This window comes from Trypanosoma brucei, chromosome 11, assembly GCF_000210295.1.
Source record: "Trypanosoma brucei gambiense DAL972 chromosome 11, complete sequence".
Lineage (NCBI taxonomy): Eukaryota > Euglenozoa > Kinetoplastea > Trypanosomatida > Trypanosomatidae > Trypanosoma > Trypanosoma brucei.
The window spans coordinates 2,645,703-2,655,247 of record NC_026744.1 but is presented as its reverse complement, the minus strand read 5'-3'; the positions used below and the strand labels follow the sequence as shown (position 1 = coordinate 2,655,247).

Genomic DNA, 9,545 nt, shown 5'->3' with positions numbered 1-9,545 from the left:
TCCTTATCTTGGATCTTGGCCTTTACGTTCTCAATGGTGTCACTGGCTTCGACCTCCAGAGCAATGGTTTTACCGGTAAGAGTTTTCACGAAGATCTGCATACCACCTCGAAGACGAAGCACAAGATGCAGTGTCGACTCCTTCTGAATGTTGTAGTCCGCAAGCGTGCGGCCCTCCTCCAACTGTTTACCAGCAAAAATCAGTCGCTGCTGATCCGGAGGGATACCCTCCTTATCTTGGATCTTGGCCTTTACGTTCTCAATGGTGTCACTGGCTTCGACCTCCAGAGCAATGGTTTTACCGGTAAGAGTTTTCACGAAGATCTGCATACCACCTCGAAGACGAAGCACAAGATGCAGTGTCGACTCCTTCTGAATGTTGTAGTCCGCAAGCGTGCGGCCCTCCTCCAACTGTTTACCAGCAAAAATCAGTCGCTGCTGATCCGGAGGGATACCCTCCTTATCTTGGATCTTGGCCTTTACGTTCTCAATGGTGTCACTGGCTTCGACCTCCAGAGCAATGGTTTTACCGGTAAGAGTTTTCACGAAGATCTGCATTTTATCAATATAACAAACAGAAGTTGTCTTTTGTTGTGTTTTTTCGCTATTTTCTCTTAATTGTTAGCGGACACGGTTTTTTGTGTTAAAGGTGCATAATAAAGAATGTTTGTGGTTCAGTTTTTTCCAGTTTTTGTAGTATTTTTTTTGTTAAATTTATAGTATCATAATACGTTATTTTTTTTTGTGATTAAGTTGAGGCGAACATCTTGGCATATTTATTCTTTTCCTCTTGCATTAACCTTTTCTTTCCCTCAACGATAGACTGACGGATTTGTGCTATATCTTGTGGTTGTCCGCCCAGCTTTTCATAGGCTTCGAGTGATTTCGCTGCTTCATCGTAGTCACGGCTCCCACAAAGGGCTTTCGTTAGATGGTGATGGGCTTTTAAATTCTTTGCATTGATTTGTAGCACTGCTCGGGCATCGTGGGCAGCATCATCATTCTTCCCCAGGCGATATAGACAAAGGCTTCGGTTCAGTAGGGCGCTCACACGGAGAGAAGTTACCTCAGATTCGTTGGGGAGCAAATCTCTTCTGCCTTCAGTGAGGTCTGCACATTCGCTGTAGGCCTGAACAGCCGCCTTTATATCTCCTTCAGTAAAAAATTTGTTGCCTGCCTCTTTAGCTTCCTTAGCTTTGCAAACATCTCCTTCACTTATGCATTTTGTTTCGCTTTCACGTTGCATGGTCAGAGAAGCCATCTGAGCCCTGTCGGAGGCATCGTACTTTGTGGTAGGTGGGTTGGCGAGAAGTTCGTTGTATGTCGAAAGTGAACAGTCAACACGGCCCCACTCATCAAGAGCTGGGTCGTCATGGTTGGATAGGAGAAATGCGTCGCCTCGGATATCCCTCTGGGCGATTTTACTGGCACGACAGTTCAGTGGCAGATCTTTGAACCTCCCACTGTCATCAATGTAAAGTGACGTCCCGACGAACTTGTTGTCCCTCGCCGGCATTACTATCGGGACAATCTCAAATGATGTTTGCTCGAGGTACTCGGAGATGAGTTCGTTTTGTTGCTGCGCACTTACTTGAGGCGGGGCGGTATCATCTCCGCGATTCCCACTCTCACTTGCCTTCTGTACGAGATGTTTGGTCATCTCATTCTTTTGCTCTTGTGAAAGCAATTTTTGACGAAAATACTGTGTGATGGACCCACGGAACTCTTCATCGCTCCCTCCCGCAAACAGCAACTCCTTTGGCTCTCTAGTCTCCTCAACGGGAATGAAAACGTACTTAATAGGGCCCATGGTTGGTTCATGAAGCTCCGCGCTCTCACCGGTAGACATCACTTACCAAAAGGGACACTACAGGCTAGGGTTAGTAAAATTTTTGAGCAAAAATATGGAAAATAAAAGGATCAGCAGGACCATGTGAGTAAGGAGGCAACGTTCTACCAGTCCCAACGCCTCGTATATCGTCGTGTTGCCTGCTCCTAGACGCAAGTTAAAGGGGAGGCACACGTGCAGACACCACGCCGCGAACACCATAAGCCTCCAAAAGAACTTACTGCGGCCTGATAAATCAAGATGGAGTTCTCGCGTCGAAAAAGATACACTCGGCGATTCAAAGATACTCTCTCCACAACGGTTCGGGTTAGCACGCGTACAAACACAAAAAGGAACTCTGAAAAGCACCCCCACTTGGCACCGTTATGAACGAAAGTCACTTCACGAAAAACTTCCCTCAGTTATAACTTCGAAGTCAGTCCGAACAAACTGAAGCACCGAGGAACATACCACAAAAAAGGTATCTGGGCACCAAGGAAGCCGCACGCATCAATTTCGCTACGCTTCGCGTTCATTTGGCACAAATACCTGTGCACCGCAAAGGTCCCGAGGTAAGTGAGCAACGGGTACGTGCACTCTTGCTTACTGGCAGCCGAAAATTCCTCCCAATCTGCGGTGAAACCAGGTGCGAAGGAGAATGGAAAAGACGGCACATCCACCGTATAACGAGTGAAGCCTATAACAAAACATGAAGTTCACTCAAACAAGAAAACGTGCTCAAAACCAGCATTAAACCAACTGATTGAAAACACAGAATAACCTCAGCAGTGACACTTTTCTTAACTCAATCATTTCCCTCCTTCTCCCATCACTTCCGCCCGAATCCAGAAGCTATCTTGTAGTCAGAACCGCGATGGCCCCACGACGTTCCTATGAAAGGCAGCGGCGCGCTTTCAGCCACAAGGCGTTCGATGCTTTGATGCTTTTCCCACTCCCAGCGCTTTTTAACTCGGTACCATGCAAACCCCGCGTTTTCGACGTTATTGTCGGCAAACATAGCGCTAACATTGAAATCACGGCGCTGCAAGAAGCCCAAATAATAGTTAGCGTACGTGCACTCCATAACGATGGGCCACGCCGCGGGACTGCAGTGTGGCGCTAGTTGCTGAGCATGCAGCATCTCCGTCTTAACAATGCACATAACATCGTACAGAAGTCTCCGGACAGCACGATCCCTTGCCGCCAGCGATATGTTTCGCAGAAGAGCGAGGTTCACATGATTGTCCGCACAAAGATCAGCAGGGAGCATAGTGAAACCAATACGCGCATACTTCTTCCAGAACATCACACAGTGTTGTGTAAGACCAATGGCCCGTCCAATATGCTGCATTAAGTGCCCTGCGTTTTCGTCCTTTACTTGCGCAACTTCCAGAAGCGAGTTAAAGAAATAGCCATAATAACGATCAAAGTGGTCAAAAAGTTGTTTGACATTTCCTGGCTGCTGGATGACGCGCAACCTTGCTTCACTGAAACCGCGTACAAATGCCTTTGTCATGTGCGGGTTTTGCTCCACAACAGCTGCGAACGGGCGCAGCACGGGATGGGAGTCAGTGAACTGACCAGCAGGCATACTCCGCTTTTCCATGATTTGACTAACCGACTCCTTCCAAAACAAAAGTTTCATCCCGGCGCCCGTCGTTTTCACACCTCGCTGAGAATGTACGTCGAGCATTGTCCAACGAGCCTTGTTTAAGTACATCGCCAGAAGCCACATAGCGTAGTAATTGCGCCGTAATCTCTGCTCTGGGAAAGCCAACTCGCCAATACGAAAATGGTAGAGGTCGTGCTCCTGCAGCTCTTCTTCCATCTTCAAATAATCTTCCTCAGATGCGTGGGGGGTCGAAGAAGCCCGCTCCGCTTTGTCTGATGTGGCTGTGGTGATGCGCCTCCACATCTCCTCCTTTGAAAGGGCATTTCGGGGGACGGCACGATAGTAGTCTTCGGCCTCCTTCGCACGCGATTGCCCCTCGGGACCTCCAAGATCGCGTGCAGAATTCGTCGTCTCATTCCGAGCAAGGGTTGCCGGGTAGTTCGCGGCCGCCTCCCGTGGCAACGAAGTGACCCTACGGGGGAGTGACGATGAAGAGGCCATCCCTGCAGTCGCATGGCCAACGCCGTCATGTCCACCTTTCGGCGTTGCCGATGATCCCGATGTCGATACAACATTCCGTGGCGACGGAAGTTTCCCGGTTTTGGCAATCTCGGCCATGTGCTGCGCTTTCACAGCCTGGATAGTGGGATCTGCCTCACCACAAGGAAACACTTTGGAGCCGCCCACACGTTTCCCTTGGTCCTCACCCCCTACTTTAACAAACGCGGAAATAGACCCGCCATACTCGCCAAAGCCCCGCAACTCTGCACTGATGCCATCATCGTCCGGCAGGCGGATGCCACCACCACCACCACCAAACAACCTTGCGGTTGACCTCAGAGCCACTCCACGCCCAAGCAAGAAAGAACGGCGCAACATCAAGAGCAGTGACAAACCGCAGCGGCACCGGACAATTACCTAATTCCCAGCCAAGCATTCACCAGTGAATAATTGGAACGTAAAATGCGGGGGGGGGGGAAGAGAAAACATGAAACACCTAGAAAGCAAACCGGAGACGGAGGTGAAGCAGACAGCCTGTTTAGGTACACAGTTACTTGACACTTTCATATAGCCAGCACAGGATTTTCATACCTTGCTTCCTATCGTAATGGACGTAAGCACACGCGAGGCCCGAGAAAGCCATCCCACGAACAGCTGGTGGCCTTTATCGACCTCATATACTCATAGAGCGTGCCCAGTGGAGTAGCCAACATCGCCGAGGGGGTCGGCCACAGAACCAGGCGCCACCGTGGAGTAAGTTGTCCAGCTAAGCCTACACACACCAATTCAAAAGAGAATTTACGAGGCCACTCCTCTGCCCCAGAACGGTGGAGCAACATTAAGTGCACATTAACGGAATATCCACTTCACCCACTAAGGAAATGGCACGTATCAGTTGCTTCCATATACCTGTAACGGTTTGATGCGTTCCCGCTGCGTTTTGCGCCAGTTGGTGGCGCCTTCCGACGATTTCGGGGGTTGGGACTCCTGGGGCAACCACGACTTGCTTACCTTCGTCTACAATCCAGGGAGTTATTCCGTACGGGTAGTTCGCTCGGCTTTCGAAGATGCAAGATACGTCGCCTCTGCGGACAGGAGCGGGTCGTGGGAAGTAACTCTATACGGGTGGGATTTAGAGCCATTCAGTACCACACACACACACACACACACACACACACACACACAATTACCCTCCCCTTGTCGATGATTACAACAAGGGGAAAACCGGAAGAAGCACGGTAAGATAGAATTGTTGTAGAAGGAACAACCAGCAGTACGATTCAGAGTGGAAACCACAAAAATTTACCCAAACCAAGGTTATTAAACGGATATGACTGGGTTAGCAACCGTACGAGTTCATGCTGCTTCCCCCTTCCAGGCCTCTGTGTTGTCAATAGATCCGTAGTGCGCATACATAGTTGTGGCTGCTCGGAGTTGTGTGCCGACCGGCTTTCTCTACGCCATTAAAGCGCTGACAACAACATCTGGCTCCATTACTTTCAAATCCTGGTAAGTTTGCCCTGCCCCAACGAAAACAATCGGCTGACCCAGTTCGTATACCATCGAGACGGCGGCACCCACCTTATCGTCGATGGTGTCAAACTTTGTAAGTACAATCCCATCAATGCCACGTGGCACGCTTCCAACAGGCACAAAATCAACAAGACACTGATTAAAGCGCCGAAGCTGGTCCACACCAGTGTTTCCCACCAGGGCCTCGCCAACAAACAGAACCAGATCAGGCTGGTTATCATGAATGAGTTTCGCAAGAGCACGCATGCGAGACTCGTGATCTTGCATCCTTCCCGCGGTGTCGATCATCACCACATCGCAGCCATCACGAGTAGCTCGTGATATAGCCGCCGCTGCAACTGCAGATGGGTCAGTCCCATACCCCATTTGGAAGACGTCCACGCCCAGGCAGCGCCCATGTACCTCCAACTGCTCCACTGCACCGTGGCGAAACGTGTCACCTGCAGCGATCATGACAGTGTGGCCATTCTGCTGGAGCCAGTATGTTATCTTGGCAAGGGTTGTTGACTTACCGACGCCATTTACACCGCAGAGCACAATGGAGTATGGCTTATTTCGCCCCCTCGATGATGCTACCGCACGCAGGATGTTTATCTCATGTTTTGGCTGAAGTATGCGACGGAGTGCAGAGATCATGGCGGCTTCAATGCATTGATGCAGGGACTCAAAGGTTCCAAGAACCTTTCCGGTCAGCGACGCTTCTACAGACTTGCATACGTGCTCAGCCACCTCCACAGCAACATTTTTGGTAATAAGTTTCTCACGTAGGCCGGGTATGACATTGTTAAAGTCTTGACTGTCCAATTCACGTCGACCAACATAAGAACGAAGCCAATTGGCCAGGAGACCCCTTTGCTGACCCTCCCACTCCTTCTCCCGTACCGGAGCCACACTGCCATTAGGTAACCGTTTGATAAAGGCCGCTCTCTGCAACGCAGTCTGTACTTCAAGTTCTTCTTCGGTTGGTCTGGTTCCCTGCCCCCGCTGCTCTTCCACAGCGCTGTCGGCCGATGGTTCATCCCAGCGGGTGGCGCGCTTCACCTGCTTGCTTCGTTTCTGGGAGGTTGCAGTTGTAGACTTGGATCCAGCTAGTTTCTTACCTTTTCGACCAATAACATGGCCCGTTTTGGTAACGAATGTATCAGGCCCTTGATAGGCTCCTGAGGCGGCACCGGCAGCACTGCACTCACCTTCACCTTGCGGCTCCCCGTCTGCTGCATCTTCCAACAAATCCTCATCCTCCTCTTCCCCCTCGGTGTCACCGTTACTAATTTGATCGCCGCCACCCAATGCATCAACACCAGGAACACCGGCATCAAGCATCGAAAGAGTCTCCGCGTATTCAGCTGAAAAGTCGTATTCCACAAGCACATTGTCTCGCACCCGTCCGTACTTCTTGACAAAACACCTAGCAATGGTCCGTAGAAAGGCACACATCTGCGGGTACGAAACAAACTTCGGGTGTATTGCCACAACAAAGAAATGTGCATCGTTTTCCAACATCCAATGAACTTTGTAATCACCAATTACGGTCTCGTGCATACCAGCGCGATCCTCAAGAAGAAACTCCTGGACGACCTGATTAATTATTGAGCATTTTCTAGAAACATCTGAACTTCGCTCCCACAGCACAATCCCCCCATTACTAACTATCGAAAGCGTGTCGATCATCCCCTACCTAGAAATATTGATAAAAGCGCTTCTCAAAACCAAGAACTTCGATCAAACGAAGGGCAACCAACCAATAAAAGGGGCGGAAAAGGGTAAATATGAAGAATAAACGAACCGTAAAGACCACATGCCAACATCAAGATCTGTAAAACCCTTTGTGCACTTATGCTTGAGTTGCATGAAGGAGTTTCCTCTCCTGTACTTCCACCCGGTCCAAGCATTGGCTCCCCACTGTCAGCACATCCCCTTCTTCAAAAAAAGGAATATATTTTTTGCTGGAGCAGCGGATCCACAGACCACGCGTGCTGATTTAGTCAAATCCATTGAAGCCTGTTAAGACAAACGCGTCATAGAACGACTTTTTATGCAGTTGGTGACACCAATTCCATGCTGAGGTTAGTCTCCCATCGATGCAGTTCCCTCCATCGTCGCCCGAGCCGTCAAAAGCGTGCCGAAAAAAATCTGATAGTATCGTCATTCGAAGTTCAGGAAAGGAACTGTACTTAGAACGCAGAAAGTTACGGACACCCGGATGTTCCTCTTTGGCATCGGGGGAAAATATTTTCTCAAGCGCCATCATGACATGCATTATAGGCTGCACTATACGGGGAATCACGGTATACTTGTCGATAAACACCAGGGGGTTAGGGACATCCCGATCTCCTAGGTGAATAACCTTAATCCCAATCCAACGACCCAGCTGATGTTCTGTCTCATTCACAACCCTTGACATACGAGCGTAACTTTTACGCGCATGACACAACCGATGATACCCCTGCCCAGTATTCACGAGGGAGTATTGCCCACTCCCGTCGATGAGCATATCGTCCTCTGATACCTGCCAAAACTCAAAGATGCTCTGCTGCACCTTTATCCACAGGGAAAGAGACTCGATTACGTAGGCACATTGAACACTGTGTTCGTGTGTAAGCAACGATCCATCAACGCCTTGCTGAATAGCCAGATTGTATTTACAGTTTTTGTCTAATGGACAAAACTCTTCACTAATTATATTACGCATCCACACTAGGGGCCGAATATTACTTTCGAGGAACTGATGAACATCGTCAATGGAACGCAGACAACGCTCAACAGTTGAGCTCTCGGCACCTCCATAACGTCCCAGGAGTCGGTCAAAGGCGGTGACCTTGTTCTTATCGAAAGAATTCAAATATTCCCCAAGGTCAGGATCTCTCAGCATCGCTTCGGCTCCAACACGTTGCAATTCCCCTCCAACCGTCTTCACAGGAATTATGAGACTGTGGCATATCTCTAGCCGCTGTTGGACCGTTGGCTTCCGCAGGTCCTGGAGGAGCATGGTTAACTTCCCGAATTCACTTCTATTGCTGAAGGGGTTTAGCCGCTTGTGGCGCCGAAATATCTCGAAGAGTGAGGGAAGTATCTTCAGCGTCATCTGCGTGGAGGCTCTGCCACTTGCAATTCCCTCCTTCATCTCACGTGGAACTCTGCCGGAGGCAACGTACAGACCCAATACCGTATCGAAGAGCTCGCGGATGCAGCGGCACATTCGGTCATCGCGGGCACTCAGTCGACGTATATCGTCGACGTCGTCGGTGTACTCGCTAACATTTAACGCAGCAATGAGAAGTTGTAACTCCTCACGCTCTTCGTCACTTAGACGAAGTAAGACACTCTCGTAGCGCATTTGCTGGCGGAAGTTCGCACGATTTGTCTGGACAAGTGGTGCAACAAAGACTAACCACTAACCCAAGGAAAGCATACGACGAGGAATATTAGTGGGTCAATATCAATGTATAGCAAACCGGAAAAGGGGGGGAAACGCAACGGGGCATTAATTAGATTCACGCGAAGTAGAAGCATTCGCTACCAATTTACATGATTTAACAGCGTCAAACTTCAAAAATTAAAGGTCGAGACTAGCACAGAGAAGCAACAGGCGCCTTGACCGGAGCAAAGAGCACGGCAGCAGCAACGAAGTTAGGTTAGTGGGCCCTCCCTGGGTCGGCTATACACACTGAAACTTTCTTGGAGGGGAAAAGGAGGGGAGGGGGGGGGACCCGCGCACTTCGAACGGCAACAACACGCATCAAAAATCAAAAAGGGACTCAGGTCGCATCAGTTGTAGAAACACCTCACATCAGCCGCCTCATTCAAGCACGAAGCCAATGGCCCGATAACTAATCAATAATCCATTACGGTTGTGCCCCCGTAGCGTCTGACACCAAGTGCCTTTCCCAACACAGCGGTACCATAAATGAAGCAGCCCCCCACCACATCACTGAGGGATGCAATACAAATTGCCCAAGTGTCGTCGAGCACATACCCTACAACATTACACTTCCAACAGAGCCACGCCAAACGGTGGCGACGGCGGCACATTCGACTAATTTCCCAAAGGGACCTACGGCCACATTTGGTA

The 9,545-nt window shown here is 49.7% G+C and overlaps 4 protein-coding genes across 4 annotated transcripts; all 4 read right to left on the bottom strand.

Annotated features, from left to right (window-relative positions):
- Positions 1–747: 747 nt before the first annotated feature.
- TbgDal_XI11140 (hypothetical protein, conserved) lies at positions 748–1,848 on the bottom strand (the record flags this gene model as incomplete). Its single annotated transcript, XM_011781957.1, has 1 exon — positions 748–1,848. One exon carries the CDS (start codon positions 1,846–1,848, stop codon positions 748–750), a length of 1,101 nt encoding a protein of 366 aa, XP_011780259.1.
- Positions 1,849–2,656: 808 nt separating this feature from the next.
- Positions 2,657–4,318, bottom strand: TbgDal_XI11130 (hypothetical protein, conserved; the record flags this gene model as incomplete). The annotated part of the gene is made up of 1 exon (XM_011781956.1): positions 2,657–4,318. One exon carries the CDS (start codon positions 4,316–4,318, stop codon positions 2,657–2,659), a length of 1,662 nt encoding a protein of 553 aa, XP_011780258.1.
- Positions 4,319–5,395: 1,077 nt separating this feature from the next.
- Positions 5,396–7,144, bottom strand: TbgDal_XI11120 (signal recognition particle receptor alpha subunit, putative; the record flags this gene model as incomplete). The annotated part of the gene is made up of 1 exon (XM_011781955.1): positions 5,396–7,144. The coding sequence occupies one exon, from the start codon at positions 7,142–7,144 to the stop codon at positions 5,396–5,398; it is 1,749 nt and encodes a 582-aa protein (XP_011780257.1).
- Positions 7,145–7,454: 310 nt separating this feature from the next.
- TbgDal_XI11110 (hypothetical protein, conserved) lies at positions 7,455–8,810 on the bottom strand (the record flags this gene model as incomplete). The annotated part of the gene is made up of 1 exon (XM_011781954.1): positions 7,455–8,810. One exon carries the CDS (start codon positions 8,808–8,810, stop codon positions 7,455–7,457), a length of 1,356 nt encoding a protein of 451 aa, XP_011780256.1.
- Positions 8,811–9,545: the final 735 nt, after the last annotated feature.